This window comes from Cylas formicarius, unplaced genomic scaffold (assembly GCF_029955315.1).
Source record: "Cylas formicarius isolate icCylForm1 unplaced genomic scaffold, icCylForm1.1 PGA_scaffold_10__41_contigs__length_53128322, whole genome shotgun sequence".
NCBI classification, from domain to species: domain Eukaryota; kingdom Metazoa; phylum Arthropoda; class Insecta; order Coleoptera; family Brentidae; genus Cylas; species Cylas formicarius.
The window spans coordinates 6,558,185-6,579,406 of record NW_026844214.1 but is presented as its reverse complement, the minus strand read 5'-3'; the positions used below and the strand labels follow the sequence as shown (position 1 = coordinate 6,579,406).

Genomic DNA, 21,222 nt, shown 5'->3' with positions numbered 1-21,222 from the left:
TGACGAAATATCTTTAATAAAGGAATTTGTAACCAATTTAAAAGTTTGAAGATGGACAAGCTAGTGATATAGTAATACTTTCTCATTCCATTGATAGTTTATTTCGTGGTATATATTTATGTATTTCATTCAAATCTGGGCATATTCATTTAAGTTAAGTTAGTATGTAGTGATAGGAATACATTTGCCTGGTTGTTTTTGTTTTTTTTTCATTACACTTGGGTGGCTCTGTTAGAGCAGTACCATTAGAGACCTCTTATTTATAACTTTACCATAAGTAGCGCTTTTGCTGTTGGTTGTATAGTCAATTCACTAATTAATATCGTTCATTCATTCATTAATTCTCTTAATTTTGAATTTGGTCTTAAAGCAATTTGTCGGAACGACACATCCACATTCGTACCATGCCATGGGATTTGAACCCGCAACTCCGGTATCAAGACTGTCGCCTAAACCGCTTGGCCACCGACGTATCTAATTAATAACATTAGTTATCCCGTTGATAGTTTTGAAGTTACCTACAGATATTTCATCTTGACTTTCCAATTGTATTAACAAATCCAGATACAAGCGACCGGATCACGAGAATTTATTTTCAAAAACGTACGTCTTAGCTCCGAAGAACCAACTATAACCGTTCTGTGCAGTCAGAGATAAGAAATCTTACCAAATTTTAGTTTTGTTTTCCATGGACAAAACTTTGCATTCCGTTGTCTATAGAGTTAAGGAAACAAATAAAATAGATTAAACGGTGGTGATATGTTATGTTATTATGATATTAACTATTTCCTGATTGTAATGCGAGATTTAGTAAAATCCAATTAGTTACTGAATATGTACTAGGTAAGTAATTTGTTTGATTGACAACGGTTTTTACCATCAGCTGATGATCAGTAGATAATTATCGTGTAGTTGAGCTGAAAACGCTATTCCATATTGCAATGGTTATTTTTTATTTTCAAATAATAAATAAACTTTCAAGCAATTAATAGCAACTGTGTGATAATTTTGCAAAAACTTCGGGTATAAAGTCTAGAGCAATATGGAAATTAATAAATAATGTGTTTATTATTTGTTTGATTCGCGATATATGCAAATAATATATTTTCATATTTTTATCTGAAATCTAATGACTTTTCCCAATTATTAAAGGGATGACGACAAGCGTATTTTTTTATGGTCAGACCAAGGATATAGTTTGACTATATAATAATATTGTAGTTAAATATTTATTTTCTACTTCCCCCACTTTCTTAGATTATAAAGTCACTTTATAAAAGCTTTGTTACTCACGGTCGCGAGCCACTTGGGACAATTCAGGAACAGGAAAAAATACGCTTAGCCCCTTTCTAATTATTTCGTAATCGTTTTTAATTTTTTTGTCGTAGATCATTGATATCTGTTATAAGTTTAATACACTAAAGCCTAGCTCAGCCAAGCTAACACCTTCATACAGCCAATGTAAAGTGGGGTGAAGCGTCATCTTGCATTAACCACATGTTTTGTCTCCATTGCAAGGGTACCTCTTCCAGCAAAGGTGGTAGTTCCTCTTGGAGAAATTGCAAATATATTTCACCATTAAGCGATACATTAAAGGAATGAGGACCTATAAGATTATCTCCTGTAATCCTTACCCATACATTTAAAGAAAGCCGGCGCTGATGTTTTCCTTCAATTTTTGCATGTGGGTTGTCAATGTTCCACTGACGCATATTTCGAAAATTTTTCGACATTTAAGAAGTGCGATCAATTTTGAATTTTTCCTATAATTTGATTGTATAAAATTACACTCAGCGGTTCTTTTAAACTTTGGTCTCCCATTATTCAGGTTTGAATGATCCTCTTTCATCATGCAGAAATGCATCAATATACGCAGAAGCCCTTGTGCTGTGCGTTTCCATTTACTCTTCCGTAGCAAAAATGCATATCGCTATATTTAGTATTTGAATATTCCTGATGGGTCACAGTAGCAGTTAGATATTAAGTTCTTTTAATGGAAACATTGACGCATTAATACAATGACTTTTTTAAATTTAAATCCTGTTAGGTAAAATCATATGGACAGGCAAAAATTCGAGCCGAGAATAAACAATCGATTTGTGGCTAAACGATGACACTTATTGACTTAAAACAAGAGTAACAATTTTTGACAATTTGTGATTCTGCTTAAGGCAATCTGTTCTATTTTGCAATATCAGTCTAATTAAATAAAATACAGGGAAATTAAAAAAAATGTTCTGTGTGCAAAATACCGTTGAGAATTCAGCCTACTGCGTTAAAAATAAAAATTAAACTCGGAAAATATTACGATTTTGAATTTTTATTGCATGACTTACTACCATTATTTTACCACGTTGAATCTTTCCTCCAAGTTTCCGAACCCAGTTAAATAATTGAACCAGGTTTCCTTTGCCCTGATTTGAGGTTTCAGTTTTATCTTAATAATTATAACTAGCAAGCAGTGATTGCTTCCTAAGTTGGCAGTCAAGTGTTGTGACGTCCAGTGGGTGGATCTATCTGTTGGTAACGATGTAGTCAATTGTAGATCTGTGACCTCCAGTGTGAATTTATACTTATTTTATATTTATCTGTGGTTATAAAATATGTTGTTGATTCGCAGCTCATGGAACGTGCGTAGATCGATCGTAGATTCTCCGTTATTATTTAACACGCTTTCATTGAACCTCTGCTTGATTCGAGGTATGATGCGGTCGTAATAGGATTCCCTTTCTTGTCATGATTTGTTACTTGACATTATATTAAATTTTTAGCCTTCTGCTTTCATTTATTTCATTCCATTCCGTTCAAACAAGATTCGTAAACATTCGTAATTGCATTCTTGTATATTGCATATTGTGCATTGTATTGCTGAGTATGGTCTGTTCATAGATATAAGAAAGTGACCAAATGATTTTGAATGGGATTATCCAAGGGTGGTCATTAACATACAATGCAACAAGATTATTACCTAAAGTTTCGGAATTTAAATTCAGGTAAAATTGTGGTCCATAATAGAATATAATTTTATTTTTACCTACCTGTCTTTAATATTCTTTGGTTTGGTATACTACTTAGTTTAAGTTTATTAGTAATTATTCTTATTTCGTGTGTAATACAGCGTGTGTTGAATCGTGTGCGAATTATGCAAAATATGTGCGAGTCTAGTGTATTTCAGGAGAAAACACTATTCTATTTAGACTAAGGAAGTTATAAACAATGTTTATTTGACTCTCATTGAACGTCGTGCCAGCAAGCAAGCATCTTTAGAAGAAACGGCCATATTGACGGAAATTCCAACATCAACTGTATGGAAAATTGTGAATAATCCCATTTCAGAGAGGAAAAAAAGGAGCGATGCTGACATTTTCTCGTGTGTAGATGAAAGTGATCAAAATATAATACGACGTAAAATTTACCAGTTATACGAGGAACAAAGCGTGCCTATATTATATATCCTAATTAGGAGACTTGAATTATGGAAGTGTATTCCACACATGGGTTTTAGATTTAAAAAAATTGACAAAAGGCAAGTTTTAATGGAATCTTCTAGAATTCGGAAATGACGACTGGAGTATCTAGAAAAAATTAAGATTTACAGAGAACAACACAGGCCAATTATTTACTTGGATGAAACCTGGTTCGATACTTATGATACCACGGAAAAGGGTTGGGTTGACTCAATTAATAAGTGTAAAAGAAACGGGCCATCAAAAAGAGGTAAAAGAATAACTATTTTGCATGCTGGTTCTAAAGATGGTTGGATTCAAAATGGACTTTCTCCGTCTGCGAAAAATATTATATATTTTTCTCTGGATTACCATGAAGACACCACCGCTGATTTATTTGGATGTTGGTTTAAAAACCAACTAGTTTCAAACAGTTGACTAAAACCCCTTCCTCATGTGACACAAAAGCAACAATCCAAAACTACATGTATAATAACGACATTTATTTTCACGAAGATTATACCAAAAAGCAATTAATTGAGGTTTTACAAAGCTTGAACCTACAAAAGGAATACGTCTGTGATAATTATGCAAAAAATTTAGGGCATACAGTTTTAAGGCTGTATATTTAATCCAATTGAACATGTTTGGCACCAACTGAAATCTGCCATTCGTTGTAACAATGTAACAACCTGTCCGGGTCTTTGCTTAATTCCTATCAGTTAGTCACTTTCTTATATCTACGAACAGACTTTACCGTAATTGCAACTACTTACTACCACTTCTATTCCCCTTCCTAGCATTTCTACTCCGCTACTCTACTAGGTAATCATTGAATTGCATTTGATCTTTACTTTCTAATATGCAATTATATGTATACTACAGCAAAAATTATGTAATTTTTACTGAATTGAACTGAGGTGGCTTTTATTTGATGAAAATCAATTTAACACAATTAAGAATAAGAATAAAAAATGTTCAAATTTTTACAGTTAATTATTGGTTTATGACTGCTGTTTCAGCAACGCCGTTCCTTTGTCAAATACAAAAGACGACAATATTCCGACATCTATGTATATAAACTTAATAGATTCTGAATTACCGTTGTAAGGTTATAAATTTAAATTTAACAAGGGAGACGCATTTAAATCCAGGTAGTCATTAAGTAATAAATTCGAATATCTCAAATTTAGTTTTTTGCTTTTTGATTCCGCTGCCATAAACCAAGAAATAATCTGAACATTTTTTGTTCCAATTTAATTGTGAATTTTTACTGAGTAAAACATTGGTTTTGTTCTTTTCTGAGGAATTGAAGTTTTTCGACAATTTTCGTATCCGATACTTTCTGATCTGATGAATGCTATTATTATTTTGAAATTTAAATTCTTTGGATAATTTTCTATAATTACTAACTAAAATATGAGGAATTCAAGGATATCGACTTTTTAACATATTGCGAATTGATGGTTGTGTAACTTGTTCGATTATATTTATTAGTTACTTATTTTTATAATATAAGGTTTCGCTTTTCTTTCCGTGTTATGGTTTTAAGACTTTAGTAACAATGGTTCTCATTTCCAAATACGCTTCACCTGGTACCTTGGGACAGGGGTGCCTTTTGACAATAAACATGTTGAATTAAAATGTTTCGCTCTAAGCAAGTCATAACCGAAATTAAATTAGGTTAATTTTACGATAACAGTGGATTTTGTGTAAAACCACCTTCTTTATTTTCATTTCGACTTTTTGCCTAGCTGTGACACGTCATCTATGGCGTGATTTACAAGCAAAATGATTTCATTAAAAATTGCAAAACTACCGTTAATTCCGCTTTTCTTTGAACGATTGTCGAAGTTAAAGTACAATGAACTGTCGTACACACACATTATATTTATTATATTCTTTATGATAATATATCAGTATATGTATTGATTTATCATAAATTGTAGGCGATCAAGTCATGTAAATTTTTTGTTTATTTAAAAACTAGATATTTTAATACTTGTAAACCAAATATGCAGTTATACTCAGTGTTTCCATACTTTAATTGAGATTAGAGATTGTGATTTTACTACGAAATTAAACTTCGAAAATTTCGATCTTCAACTGTAGAGAATAAAATGAAAACATATTTATTTATTGTTAAGGAAACAATGACATTTACAACGCTTGGAATTCGAAAACACGCCATATCGTACGATCACAACAGCTAATCGCTAAGAGAAATGGTTTTGGTTCACACATGCAATACGTAGAAAATAGTATTCCTGTTTCAAGGACTGTAAACAAAAATATTACCACGTAATATGTACGTCATATCCGTGCAAAATATTGACGAAAACACAATTATTGGTCAAGATAGGAGGTGTGTGTACGACGTAGGAAAATGATAATATACACAAGCGTGTGGGAATGAGGCGCAGTTCGGCTCCAATAAACACAACACTCATCATTTCAGTGCCTTCGCACGTAGACAAGAAACGGCTTTCCCCCTACAGGCGAAGTTAGCTTTGTATTCAGTTTTAATAATATATATTTTGTCAGAATGATGGTTCTAATATATTGACACTGATATAGTTGGCCTATTTACAAATTATTCCGTCTTTAACTTTTACAGAAGGTTAATTTGTAAGCCCTAATAAATAGCTCAAAAATGTTCTCCGCTAGTCATTTTGACTACAGAGGATCATATTCTAGAAATTATTTCTTTTATGTTTTCTCGCAGTGAAACAATTTTTAATAAATCTATACACAATCAAAATTTAAGTGAATCTGACAAAGCATAAAAAACCTAAATGCCAGCCTCAAACGGCCTCCAGTTCATGTGTATTGTTGGAGGCTATAAATACCAAGTTCGTGGTTGAACTGTAATAAAAATTTTAAAAATTAGAGGATTATGTCATAAAAATATATCTTTGGCCCAACTCTAACCACTTTTTATCGATAGAACGTTAATGAGGGGTTTGTTTGAAACAATTGTACCATTAATACATTAACTAAACTACAACTACAATTACAATTCGCATTGAATTAAACCAACAATTGAGTCCGTCAACTATTATTTATTTATAACTGATTTCTCATAATTGATAGATTTAATAAAGAAAGAATACCTGAATATTTTAAAATACCTGTTTATCGTGTTTGTAAAAATTTTATTGCGATTTTTTTTACTACTGGTGTTCTTTTTTTTTGTTATTTATTTTTATTTGATACTTTTTTTGCTATCGATATTTTTTTGACTTATGTACAAAATTGTACAAACATAGTCAATAAAATTCTATTCTATTCTATTCTATTGTCAACAAATACGCAGGGCCACTTATTTCTGTATTCTTCGTGGTTTTCTGCGTAAAATTTTGCTTTTAAATTCCGAAAATGTGACTGTAAACTATTTTTTCTGCTGTCTAAAAACGCGCCCCAAACAACAAATAAAAATGAATTTCACTTGATGTGTGAAAACTGAATAAATTCATAATTAATTTATTTTACTTATTTATTAATTTAAACTAGTATAGAAGCCATTGAACCAATTCTCAATCTCATTTCACGGAAGTGTTGCACTACAAAACAAAAAATGGCGCATTATGGATTTTTAAAAAAGCTCTGGATTTTCATCATTGTCTTTGTGGTTTTTTATGTTTTGAAGATTCACAACTTTTGTATGAAACCTACAAAAACCATAGCTTCAGTTGCAAGTCAAAAGAACTGTTTTTCTTAACAACTTTATTGTTAATAAACAAATAGTTGGCTAACTTAAAAAACGATGCATTGTACCAATTTATTCCTCGAACCTACTGTCGAGTCTGATACCAGGTGACCAGGTAATTGGGCTTTCTTGAAATGTTCATTAAAACGAGTAGCAAAGAACGATGTTGCATGCACCAAATATGGCAACATTTGCTCGATATTGAGGTCACCGCGATCACTTGATGTAATAAATTCCCTGTTAAACTAATGTACGTCGACTGACCTAAATATTGTTATTATATTATTATATGCTTATATATTCGCCATTCTTATACGCTGATGGTTCTAAATTTCTTTTATGGTTACCTATCGACCACAGTTTTGTTTTCGTTATCGGCAGTGAAGGCAACTTTCTCTATTTTCCTACGATTTAAGTCATAATCCTGTTAATGGTTGTACTGAAACATAATTAGATGCATGTAAATCTAACTAAAGTTTTTTTAAGTGTCAAAAATAAATATTTGGATGTGAAAAAAAGGCATATTTTTATACAGTTTTCATTTAAATTTTTTTTTTAACATTAAATTAAATTATACATACATTAAATGATACAGCGTTTTGGCGTATATATATATCAACTACGCAAGCAAAACCTAGGTAGTTGTGTTACAAGTATCAATAACTTTTTTAAGATCGTGAGTTTTTTCGTTGATAATTGTATTTATTTAACGCGTGGTGAATGTCTAAGTTTTGATCGCACACTTTATACACGCGCGAAAAGAAGCAAAGTGAAACGAGTATGACCCACAACCCCAGGCTGCGTGCAGAAACGTCGGCTGGAACTTTTTTGAAAAGAGCTACGTAATTTGCCGTAATCTTTGTTGTTGGCCGAGTTCTGAAAATAAAGTCCCAAGGAAAAATCGGGATGAACCGATTTGCCTTGAAAATAATTGGACGCTAACTAATTATCCTAATAGCTCGGTTTTGGAAAGTTTACTATTTCTCTCTGTCAGTTACCACGTCAGTGCGTGGTAAATTCTTACATTATATCTTAGAGGATATTTTGAAATTTATTAATACACGTAATATCGAAAAATTCTGATCCTAAACGATTTATCTATCACACACGCAAATCTATTTTGTGGTAATAAACTTAATAATACATCAACATTTGACAAACGTCATTTGGTTTTATAAGTTGCTTATTTTTTGTTATGCTTCCCATATTTAGTTATTATTTCGCGCAATGCGTTATAAACAAACAAATTTCTAAAGGCGATCACATACGGACGTTTTTGCATTGGATACCCTGTTAATTCTTTCGCTCATTCTACTTTTTTTATTGGTATTAATAATAGTGGTACTCAGAGAACTCAACCATTTGCTTTGTTGATTTCCTTCCTCACTTGCTCCTCTCTTTGCTCACTGAACATGATATAGTATTTAATTATAGTAGTAGTATAGTAGACAATATGTGGTTACTTCCAATCCGTATTCGTTAGTTCTTTATTTCCTTCGTTGATGAAAAGGTTGATAAACAGGATGACGTAAATAGTTTTCTTGTCTACTGCCGCTGTTATAATTTATGAATTGAGTGATATTTATACGTGTAGAAAGATAATCTAAATCTAGATTTTAAATCGATATATTTTTTCCAAATGAGTTACAATAAGTATAAGATTTTTTCGGAATGAAAACGAAGGAATAAGAACTCAATAAAAACTGTTTGTATAAAATCTGTACGCGTATGAAAACTTAATACAGATTTTCTTAGCAACCATTCCGTATTCGTTAGTTCTTTATTTCCTTCGTTGATAAATAAATGGATAAAGTGACAGAGAACGTAAACAGTTTTATTGTCTACTGCCGCTGTTATAATTTATGGATTGGGTGATATTTATACGATTTTTATAAGGTGTGGAAGGATAATCTGAATCTAGATCTTAAATCGATATATTTTCTCCCAATGAGTTACAATAAGTATAAGATTTTTTCGAAAAAAAAACGCTCATTTTTATTGATTAACTACTCAATAAAATCTGTACCCGTATGAAAACTTAATATAGAACCTCGTAGAAACCATGCGCGAGTTATCGCGCGAGTCGATTTCCTCCCACTCGTATATTTAGCCTGTCGGTTTCGATTTTTGTGATTCATTAGTCGTGTACATAAGGTTTCGTATTATAGTTGTGTGCAAACTTCGGCGCGTAAACAAACATTTTAGAATTTTTATCGACGTTCTGCACTTATGATTTGTTAAGTCGGTCTCCTAGAGCAGCGCGCATTTAGAATCAATATCTGTCTTACCGAAATGTGTGACGGACTTTTCTTGCAATTTTAATTTAATTGCAAGTTTAGGAATTCCATTTTAATATTTGTCCGGTTTAGTTCCAGACGCATCACCATACAAAATGTACGGTATGATGCGTTTTATATCCAACTTTAAGGAGTTCTATAACGACATCAATGGTGCGACTTTGACTGGAGCCATCGATGTTATTGTTGTCGAGCAACCTGATGGGTCCTTCAGTTGTTCTCCTTTTCATGTTCGCTTCGGAAAATTGGGAGTGCTAAGGAGTAAAGAAAAAGTGGTAAGTAATTACCTCAGGGTGTGTACTTCTATCTTAGATTATATAAAAAATAATAATTTTTAATGATTCAAAAATGCAATGTGTGTGTGCGTGTTTTTTTTTTCATTTAAAATCTGTGAACTCAGAAATAACCTTGACCGTGCAATATTACCGGTTACTCTGAGTGTTTCTTTTTAGACGACTTCAAAAAATTCTCAGTAAGTAAAAAAGACGGAATACTCTTCATCCTCTCCATCGATCTAAGCATTTAGCTTTATGAAAAACAGTTTTCTTATAATTTTAATTGTTTAATTATTTTTTGTATCGTTACTTTCAAGTCTGCTAACAAAAACTGCTCAAATTTTTATAGTTACTTCATTTTTTAAATTATTATTTCTGTTAAATTTATGCTGATCATCTTATTGCTATAAACAGAAATGAACCAAAAATTTGGCATGGATATTCTGTACCCCATTCGACATAAACAAATTATTGCCAAGAATGTGTCAAAAATTCGCTGTGCTTTATTGTTTGGACGGGAATGAAGTTTATATTTCTATAGCAACAGACACCAAGGCACGAGTCGATAATGACTGCAAAGTATTTTTAGTATTTTTGGAAGTATATTTGCACGTGATCAATGAATGATGATTTTTTCGATTGGTCGTGGTTACCGCAACGTTATCGCCTTTATTGGAGTAATTTTGGCAAAGCGTATCAGTATATAATTTTGTTTACTGCATTAATTTGTCCATTATAGATTACCGAACAGACACACAATATTTATAATAGTACGTTTTATTGATTTTTTCATCTTCACGCAAAACCACAATGTGGAAGACGAAAACAAAAATACGAATAAAAGCTATAATAGTTCCAAAAGTACTGCTGATTTAACGATATTCTACCATTTTGTTCTATTTTCGATACAAAAGGTAAGGGGCAGGGCATGTCATCAATTTGATTCATACATTTTGGAACATTCTGTATGTGTAATGGTATTGCAGATATTTTTTGGCAATATCGAGATGTTAATGGCAGACCAAACCACAAATTATTAAGTTTTAATTAAGTTTGTTTCAATTATTTAGTTCAGAATTCACCAAAGGCTCACTTAGAGCCGATGAGTTGAGTTAGTAGGTGGACGATTATGTGATAAGAACTGGGGAAATTGGCATATTTTTTTAGTTTGAGTTTATGATATTATTATTTTATATAAATTTGTTGTCTAAAATGTTTCGGTTTCGAGCTACTTGGTGTGAAAGTTTTGTTTTTATTTTTGTTCTTCTGAGTAATTTCTTAAATAATGGCGATTTCTGGACGTTAATTGGAATTTGTTTTTAATTTAATTACTTGTAGGGGCGCTACCTGTTTTCTCACTTTCAAAGTTTCATGAATTTATACGATCCTGTATTATAACAAATTGTACTAAATACAAATTGTTCATGTCAAAAAACCCGCAGGTATACTGCGACCAGAATTATAGTGCTTTTACAACAGACCCGGTGATTAACTTTGCCTACTGTTTATTACTCCAAAACCGCAGCCCCTTATAGAACTGTCGATCAGACCCTTATCCGTAACAATTCCGGGACCGTCCTAGGAATTTATCTACCTACACTAACAAGCGGGATATAAGTATGTTTTCAATCTTTTTCGCCGAGAAATTCTTGAAACATGTACATAAAAAAATTTAGTACAAAGTAACAATTTATTACGTTCTATGTCACTCGTTTTTATTTTTGCTCCTACTTCCCCTTCTGAATTTATTATATGATTTATATACAGGCAAAACAATTAGTTTAGCATCTTCTAAATTGTCATTAGGTTCGACTACCATCTCCACTTCGTCTTCAAGTTCTGCGTTTTTTTTCCATGTCTTCTTGGGAACATGTGCTTCATTCCACGGTCTCCACATTTTAAAGTATTAAAAAACAGAAACCTTCAAAAATCTTTAATTGCAAGATTCTAATAAATATTAATCTGTATTCTATGACGTACCATTATCTTCCGCGAATATAATCTATAGTCTTGTTTACAAATCGAAGAACTATGTTGTTAATCGGCAGGCACACAAGACAAAAATGATTATTTTCAAATTTATCTGCAAGATAAATAGAGTACAGTTACTTACCCCTACCCTTTGAACGCAGGGTCAAAGCTCGAGAATTAGGTTCATAAATACGTACTTACTGAAAGGATCAAACGTAATATATACTAACATATTACAATTTAGATTAAAACTCTTAAGAACAATATACATGACCTAATGTTAAAATAAAAGCTTCTACTTATTCGAAAATACCACGCAGCATCATTGCTTAAACGGTCCATTTACGTTTCAAATAAAAATATCAAGTTTCCATCCATCTCAGGGAAAACCTACTTATTTCAGAATAAACCCCGGTTGGGATGGGTTTTACCACGGCCCGTCAAAGCAGTGCACTATATTTTTGGTCGTACAATACCAATTTTATGTACCTACTGTATATGTACCTACATACTTATACAATAATCTTGTAATAATAGATGTTGCCTTATTAGTTAATGACTACTATACTAAATCAGGAAGAGAAGAAAGTTTATTTGCTTCTTACAGGTTGATATCGAAATAAATGGACAACCGTTTGATATCCACATGAAACTTGGCGAGAGCGGCGAAGCTTTTTTCGTAGAAGAATTGGAAGACGACGAAAATGATATTCCGGAACATTTAGCAACCTCGCCAATTTTGGTATCCGAACTGGAGAACATTTTCAAGACTCAGGTACTTGATATTTTTATTGCTATATAGCATGCCAAAGTTTATATTTTCATATTTTGGTGGGAAGTAGCTTATTTATTTTGGTTTTCAATTTGCTAAATTATATGCTTCACGATAGGGCGTTACATGAAAATTTTTCAGAACCTGTCAAATACCCTGTTATGTCGCAAGATTGAAATGTACCACCTATTTTTTTTTGGTAATTCCTTAAACGAACTTTAACTATTTTTCTTTAGTAAAAGATATTTTACATCTAGCAGTTCTATTTGCATAAGATGCTCGGTAATTTTGCCGGTTTCTTATACTATGCGCAATATTTATTTCCGGTAACAGTTAGCAATTATCATTGGTGCTAATATTATAGCTTGATCAGGCTGTTTCATGTAGAACAGACAAGTAGTATTGAATGCAATACCAGAGAGGTCTGCAGTGGCAGATTTTTAATTTTCATTAAAATGAAGATTTGCATATTTTTTTGCATAGTCATTTGCTTCAGCAAAACTTTAAAAACGTTTCCTTATTGCAGGGCCGTAGACGAAGCTTCGATCTGGAAGACATTAAAACACTCAACATCGAACCTAATTCATATACCAAACGTCGTCATACAGCAGACAACCAGTTAGGCAGCAACAGAGCGCAGCTAGAAAGAGACTTCCTCAAAAGACAGGTATTGCTATCTGATGTTTTATCATTTAAGTGCCTTTTTGTATGGTATTTTTTTAGATTGTACTTGGGAATATAGAAGGAGGTGCCTCCGTGGAAGATGTCACTCTGTCATTGACTACAGCTTCCAAACGTAGCGAAGATGATATAAGTCGCAGTCAAAATGATGATATCTCAGAGACAATATTTAGAATGGATAGTTTAGAGGAATCGCTAAGTAAAACAGATAATGAAAAAATTCAAGAATTATCAGTACCGGTAAGCAACGGTAGGTAAGCATTGTGTAGTTCAATTAACAACAATATATGTTTATTTAGTTACCTGTGACGCCTGTAAAACCAATAGAAGAACCTTCATGTGAAAGTAAGAGCAGCAAAAAGAAGAGAAAAAAGATGCGAAAGAAAAATGCAACGAGAAAGGCACAAAACAATAATAATCAAATTATCGCCGGACAAGGATCGGACACTTTAGAGAGGACTAATGATTCGACCACAGATCGTAGCTCGCTGGGCAGCAACTACTCTGAACATGAACTGAAAGAACTGCAGTAAGTAAAAGACTGTTGGAAGTGATAGCTTGGTTTAAAATCACTTTCTTTGTTTTAGGATTAAAGATGATTCAGTTATACTCGCTGATGCGCCGAGTTTTAAGAAAATCGATGCCGATTTCCACTTCTTCAGTGATACTGAACTTACCAGTGGAAATGTTGATTCTCGAGCAAGTAGTCCTGTTCGCATTGAATCTGTCCAATCAGACTCTGAAATTGAAGTGAAGTTTAGGATTAAAGGTAAGTCCGTGATTAAAGTTGAACTATATTGTAGCTAAATAATTTGCTTTTTTAGATGATTGTAACGAATCTGCGAAAAGTTGGGAGTGGGGTGGATTTCCTAGTGTTTCCCAAACGAACACTCCAACAAGTGAAAATCCTAGTAAAGAAGAACACAAATCCATGTTAAGCAGTATGTTTTCATTTATGAAATCGAAGCATAATAGTCAATCAAGACATGTCGAAGGCGGCATGTATTTATCAGAGATAACATCGGACACAGTCGATCAGGAAATAGCGGATGTGTATTTCAACCAGAAAAGGAAAGCAGCGGAAGGTAAGTCAATTACAGTCTGAATTTTTGTCGATCAAAATGCAAGTGAAAGACTTGTTGCGTACTTCATACACATTATTTACAAATCTTGGGGACTCCTCCTTCCAAGCGAACAGGATGACTGGCAAAACTTCAGCAAGTTTGATTTATCGACAACCAGGAGGAATCTTGAAGATTTGTAAATAGTAATACAGTAGCCTGTGGAAGTTTCCTTGAAAAAGCTACATATATATTGCATGTAAATATATTTATCCATACTTAATTAAAGTCTTGAATTAGCTGACGCCTAAGAATGTATGATTTAGCATTGTTGATAAAAGCTTTTTTCATTTCTTAGCATACCAAGTTTTACAAATTCTGCATATATACTATGGAACTTTGAAATGCTTTACTTAAGGGTTCTAAAATTTTTCAAATAACTATGTGAAAAAAGTAGTTAGTTTAAAACACGCTTGTGTGCTGCAATATCAATTACATATGTATATGATTTGCTATTTTGCGCTAAATTTAATGTTTCTAAGATTTTTTTTGTAGCTATTAGTTTTTATGTTGTCTGTTATCGTAAATGTATAAAATTTAGATATCGACATGGATTGTGAATCAGGCAATGGACCTTCGTTGATCCAAAGTCCCAACAGTGGTGAAGGTTGTAAGAGCATTGATTCCGACTTCGAAGAGCAGACTAAATTGTAAGTAAATTGTAGCATTCTCCTATCTTTATTTAGGATTGTGATATACTTAAATAAATAAATAAATTATTAATAATAAATAAATTACTTAAATTGATTTTCGAACCTACATTATATCCAGATTAAATTCAAAATGCCTATGAGTACCATCGCCATGTTCCCAATTTATGATTGTACATAAATATTTTAATCAGATGTTGATGTACTTAATAAGAATTTCAGTACTATTTGCAAAACTTTTAGATTTCTCCTGCGTCGGTTGTTGTTGAGTCGAACTTGCTCATCATCGCCATTATATTTATGGAAGCCTTTGAGAAGAAAGCTCTCTACCAGAACCAAAATTATGCAAACGCTACGTCGATGACACTCTGGTTATTTGACGTCATGGTCAAGAGTCCTTACTAGATTTTCTTAGAAGTCTCAAATCTATACACCCTAACATAGGTTTTACTATTGAATTGGAAACTAATAATAACCTCCCATTTTTAGATATTCTTATAAATAGAAAATCAGTCATTGGGTCATTGTGTTCACAGAAAACTTCCGTACACAGACCAATACCTTAATGCATAATCACAACACCATTCTCCCGTGTAATCAACTCTCTTTTTTACAGAGTTGTAAAACTATCTCAGCCCGAGTCACTGAACCCAGAATTAAAGCATCTTACTTTTGCTCTTCTCTCTAATAATTTCCACATTAAAGATATTAAGAGTTCCACAAAATACATCTTACCACAACCTTCCAATAGCAATGAATTTGAAAGCAATCCCACACTTTTCACATTCAAAACTTCACTGACCACATATCAAAAGTTCTTAAGAAATATGTCAAAACCAGATTTACCACTTGTCCAAAAATCTCTCAACATCTTCGATCTGACAAAGACAAAATTTCGTTTGAGATACTAGGAGTTTACAGTAATCCATGCATATGCGTCTAAGAGTATATTGGAGAAACCAGACGAAAAATATAAACTAGGCTCAAAAAACATGAAAGAGCCTCAAGACTGAGACAAATAAACTCATCAACACTTGCTGAATACAATCACAAAATTCTGCATAAACTCTTATTCAATAAAATTTTTGCATTTAATCAATTCTTCTAATAATCTAATCTAATCTAATAATCTCGACTCGAGTCTTTACCTTTCACCAATATGGGAATCACTCATCCGAGACGATGTTTATGACCCTCATTTAGCTCCCTCAAGCAATAAATAAGCAACTACAGAGTACAATGCGAGCCACTTTCAGTTCAGCTCTGAAGAAGCCAACGAAGCGAAACGTTGACGTAGGAGGAATCCAGAAGTTTCATAAATAGTATTACAGTAGCCTGTGGAACTTTCTTTGAAAGAAAAAGAATTTTAATTATTCGTGAATACACTTTTTTTAAAATTTTTATTGATCAAACAACTGTGGTCGTTGCACTAGGATGCTTAAAAATTTCAACCTCTGTTGTGTGATTTTATTGTTGTCACGTATTTAACAAATTAAATATGAAAATGGTTTTAAGCAACTGAATGATATTTCCCGGTATATGCCCTTCGTTATTTGCTGTCATTCACCATACTTCTTTTTAAAAGATCACAGCGGATCAAAAGGGTGATGCTCCTAACATCGCTTCTTTATTTTATTTTTTTCCGATCAGGTGTGTTGTGCTAAAGGTCAAGTAGGACCCTTTACGATTAGTCACTTAAAATTATCTCTGTTGTTAATTTCATCGATTTTTGCGCATTCCAAAGGAGTGATATTTATTTTAAATAATTAAATAGAAAGTTGTCCAGGATACAACAAGTCACTGACTAAAACCAATATATTAATTTCAATTAGTTGAACCATATAGCGACCCAATAAATTGATAATAAAGCCTTAAGCTGGTGATAGTAGTTCCCTTAAAAACGAAATTGACGATCGATTTGTCTTTGTATATTCGCAAGTTCTGACGCATTTTCTTTCAAATCGTGTCCAAAATACTATATTATCATATTCCTTATTGCAGAGCTCAGTCTTATTCTCACGATGTTTCCATGTCGCTGTGTGGGTGGGACCCGCAGCCCTCCGCGGACCGTTTCTTGGAACATTTGGTTACATTTAGTGATCTCTGTAATAATCCAGTACTATTTGAAAACCCAAACTTGGTTGTTAGAGTTAAGGACAAATATTACACCTGGAAGGTGGCTGCGCCGATTATAGCTAGCGTTATGATTTACGGAAGGTCATTGTTGCAGTCAACTGTGGATCAACTTTGCAGTACATACATGCCGCAGGTAATAGTTTTTTTTTATTGAAAATCTTTTACTGATTTACTGATTAAGCAGAAGTGTCTTAATGTATGACGCTTTATAAGTTGTTGAATTCTTGCAGGAGCTAGACTATTACCAGATACTTTGAGTTCAAGAATTTGATTTTTTATTACACAAGAAAACCGGTTATATTTTATTTTCACATTAATAACACCAAAGACGCATATCAAATGCGATATCAAAAGCTAATTCTATAGTCGGTAAAGATGAACTAACAACGATAGATCGGAGCAACTATCCTGTTTTGGTGGATTGATTCCATAATATGTCCATAATGTATAGGGTGGGCCGTTTATGTTGGGACACTACCTTATCTCAGAAACTATAGGGGATGGAGCCAAAAGTAAATTGGGGTATTACAAACCTTCAATTAATTTTAATGTTTTATATACAGGATTTTTCATTTTTCGTGGCCGAGTATCAACTTTCTTATTTTTGAATTCTATACAAAATTCTAGACATATTTTGTGCATAATATCGTATACCTAAGTTTAACCGTTTTTGACGTTTTAAATTTTTTATTTGACAAAATGACGTTTGCAAGACGTAAAATATCGGCCAATTTCTTCAATCGGCAGCATTTATTGTTGTAGACACAGGACTCTAATAACGGATTTCATAAGAAATTTCGATACATATTAATACAAAGCACGCGAAAAATAAGATTAAAAATGAAATTCAATAATATAGGTATAGGACATTACGCACAAAATATGTCTAGAATTTGGTATAGAATTCAAAAATAAAGTAATATACCAGGTGTTCCATTTAAAATAAGAAAGTTGATACTCGCCCACGAAAATGAAACACCCTGTATATAAAAAAATTAAAATAAATGGAAGGTTTGTAATACCTCAATTAACTTTTGGCTCCATTCCCTACAGTGTGTGAAATAAGGTAAACGACCCACCTTTCGTTTAGGTAGCGAGTCAAAAATCAAAATAGGATATATAAACTTATATTTAAAATGGATGAATTGCTGATTTTAATGTAATGGCAAAAAAACATTTTTCGGAACCATAGTTTGCTAGTTGAATTTCAATTTCTAATTTAATTTTTGCTAATGTGGACACAGATGATTTCAATAAATCAATATTTAAAAAGCAAATAAACATTTTCCTACTTTAGGAAACTAAAGAGGAAAATAAAGATGTGGCAAAACAACAAGAGCAACAAAGGTATTCATGGTGGATGTGGAGACGTAGCAAGACATCGAGAGAAACAACACCCTTACTTGAAGACTCTGTTATTGCTAATAAGGCTGCTGATACCAAAGATGAATTATTATCGGTTAAGAAAGTTGAACCGCTTGGTGAAATTAAAGTGGAAGTTCCTATAGGTATGCAATTTAATTTTGTGAGAATTTAGTATGCAACCAACGTTCAAGCGTTATTGATTAGGGTTACTTCCAGAAACTAGTCAAGCAAGCAGCTCCCGAGACGAACCCACCAACATTTCTAGTCAATCGAAGATATCAACAAATTCCGACAAATACAGAAAAGTTCTTAGGCTGAGCTCTAAACAAATAGTAAGATTTTTTATTCACATAAATATAACTCCATCTACCAAGACTCTAATGCTTTGCTAATAACTTTGTAGGCATCTCTTAATCTAAAAAATGGTGTTAATGAAGTGGAGTTTAGTGTAACGACTGCGTATCAGGGTACATCCCGATGCCGTTGTAATTTGTATAGATGGAAATGGGATGACAAGATAGTCATTTCAGACATTGATGGGACTATAACAAAGTTAGTAGTTTGCGATTCGTAATTTCTCTCTTGTACCGGACTGGGAACTTTTGTTCTGTTTAGGTCCGATGTATTAGGCCACATTTTGCCGATTGTTGGAAAGGATTGGGCTCAATCTGGAGTCGCTCAGTTATTCAATAAAATTAGAGACAATGGATATAAACTTTTGTATTTAAGCGCCCGCGCCATAGGTCAAGCCAGGATTACTCGGGAATACCTAAAATCAATTAGACAGGGAAACTTCGGCATGCCAGACGGACCGATTTTACTAAATCCTACTTCCTTGATTACAGCATTCCATAGGTATAATTTTTATTCATTGGTGCATTTAGTGAGGTTTTTCATGTTTAAAATTGTTTTATAGAGAAGTTATAGAAAAGAAGCCTGAGCAGTTCAAAATATCATGCATGTCTGATATCAAGGCTCTCTTTCCACCCGACTCCAATCCTTTCTATGCTGGTTATGGAAACAGGATAAATGTAAGTCCTCAAAGCTAGTGTTAAGTAATTCGTTTTGCATATTTCCCCCCTTGAGTATATTATCCACTTCCTTTTAGGATGTATGGGCCTACCGAGCAGTTGGTATTCCTATCAAACGTATTTTTACAATTAATCCAAAAGGAGAACTCAAGCATGAACTTACTCAGACTTTTCAATCAAGGTAAGCAATATTTTCAATTGTCTGGTGACCGCTGAAGGGGCAAAGCTTCTTGTTGCATGCAATGTTTTGTTTTGTTTTGTCACCTTAGCAATAATTATTGATGATTTTTTATTTAATTTTACAGTTACAGCGGTCAGTCTTTGGTGGTCAATGAGGTTTTCCCTCCATTGTTGTATAAAGTTGAAGAAGAGGCATCTGATGATGACTGTGAATCAATCGGAGATCAAAATGATTTGACTGATTCCGAGTCATCATTGGTGCTCGAACATTAAGAATTTTGGATTAAAACATAATGTTTTGACTGTGATATTTGAGTATTTTTCTTGAAACCAGAGGTACAAAATGCCCGTTTTTTGCCAAACATTTCGTTTCAAATTTTCGTTGAAACTGGCAAACTACATACTTATTGCTTGGTAATTTAAATTTATCTCCACGTCTGGGTTGCTACTGGTTTGCAAGGTGTTTTTCCAAATGGTAAGATACATGACGAATGATGTTTCTAATTGATTCTATTAATTTCGTGATTTGAAGCATGTAACTTTCATTCATTTACTTTTCGTGAAACACAATATTTCTTGCTTGCATTTTTTTTCCAATATTTCACAATTATGTATGTAAAAGTTGGACCAATATCACTTTTATTTTCCGCATTATCGTAATGGCAATAAAACTAAACTCATTTCCCATTATTCCGTTTAAATAACCTTTAGTAATTGTGTGTTAGCTGGCTTGAATATTATCACGCAAATTGTCAAAAGAAATGAATGAAGAGGAAACCAAAATAATGTTTCTTTGTTTAAAAAAAACAATAGGGACAGAAAACTATTCTTTTTGTCCCATAAGATTTGAATTATTAAACAAAGTATGAAATAGATATTAAATAATTTTTTATAAAAGCGAGCATACATTTTTTGCAAGTCATTATTAATAACATTTTTATTTATTTGTCTAGACAAATAAGCATTTCCAATTTGTATTACTAACGGTTTTACAGATTTTTGAATCTGATAAGATTTTATTAATCATTTAAGTGCTTTCAAGATTTATCCTCCTGTTCGGCAAGTGAACTTGGTGCCTGGTGGATTTTTTTGCATTTATTCTATAGTCTGATTGAGCATATTCCGAAAAAAAAACTATTTTCCATTAACAACTTTTATGCAAGCCATACTATAATTGTAAAATATTCTGCTAATAATAATTAATAATTCGTATCTTTTGTTTCCAGTTATACAAATATGAGCATCATTGTGGATCAGTTATACCCATCTCGACTCGAAGCAGCTAGTGATTACTCGCAATTTAATTATTGGAGAGAACCAATAACACCCGTAGATGAACTGCCTGCGCCGTTTTAAAAGGATCTTGTTGTTTAGCTCTATTTTTTTTTAATTTACCTGCTACTGTTTTTGCTTAAGTGTCCCTAGTAAAATGTGGTTCTTATATTGTATGTGATATAATTAGTTTTTCCATAAAGTAAAAGAAATTAAAAAATAAACACTGTTTAAAAAGTATTTAGTTAAATAATATTTAAATTCATTATAGAAAATCTTTTATTTTTCTAATTTTATTCATACCATTTCTTACTAT

The 21,222-nt window shown here is 32.7% G+C and overlaps 1 protein-coding gene across 3 annotated transcripts; it reads left to right on the top strand.

Annotated features, from left to right (window-relative positions):
* Positions 1-687: 687 nt before the first annotated feature.
* LOC132704070 (phosphatidate phosphatase LPIN3) lies at positions 688-21,006 on the top strand. Of its 3 annotated transcripts, XM_060673762.1 has the most exons (18): positions 688-843; positions 9,525-9,727; positions 12,306-12,473; positions 12,997-13,137; positions 13,194-13,391; positions 13,451-13,680; positions 13,739-13,920; positions 13,976-14,236; positions 14,814-14,922; positions 16,924-17,191; positions 18,356-18,566; positions 18,640-18,755; positions 18,827-18,975; positions 19,039-19,278; positions 19,340-19,454; positions 19,532-19,635; positions 19,760-20,109; positions 20,861-20,997. In XM_060673762.1, exons 2-17 carry the CDS (start codon positions 9,548-9,550, stop codon positions 19,905-19,907), a joined length of 2,820 nt encoding a protein of 939 aa, XP_060529745.1. In that variant the 5' UTR covers positions 688-843; positions 9,525-9,547; the 3' UTR covers positions 19,908-20,109; positions 20,861-20,997. The 3 variants fall into 3 exon arrangements, with proteins under 3 accessions (XP_060529745.1, XP_060529737.1, XP_060529756.1); XM_060673754.1 differs by lacking the exon at positions 688-843 and having other exon boundaries at positions 9,281-9,727; XM_060673773.1 differs by lacking the exons at positions 688-843; positions 19,760-20,109 and having other exon boundaries at positions 9,282-9,727; positions 20,861-21,006.
* Positions 21,007-21,222: the final 216 nt, after the last annotated feature.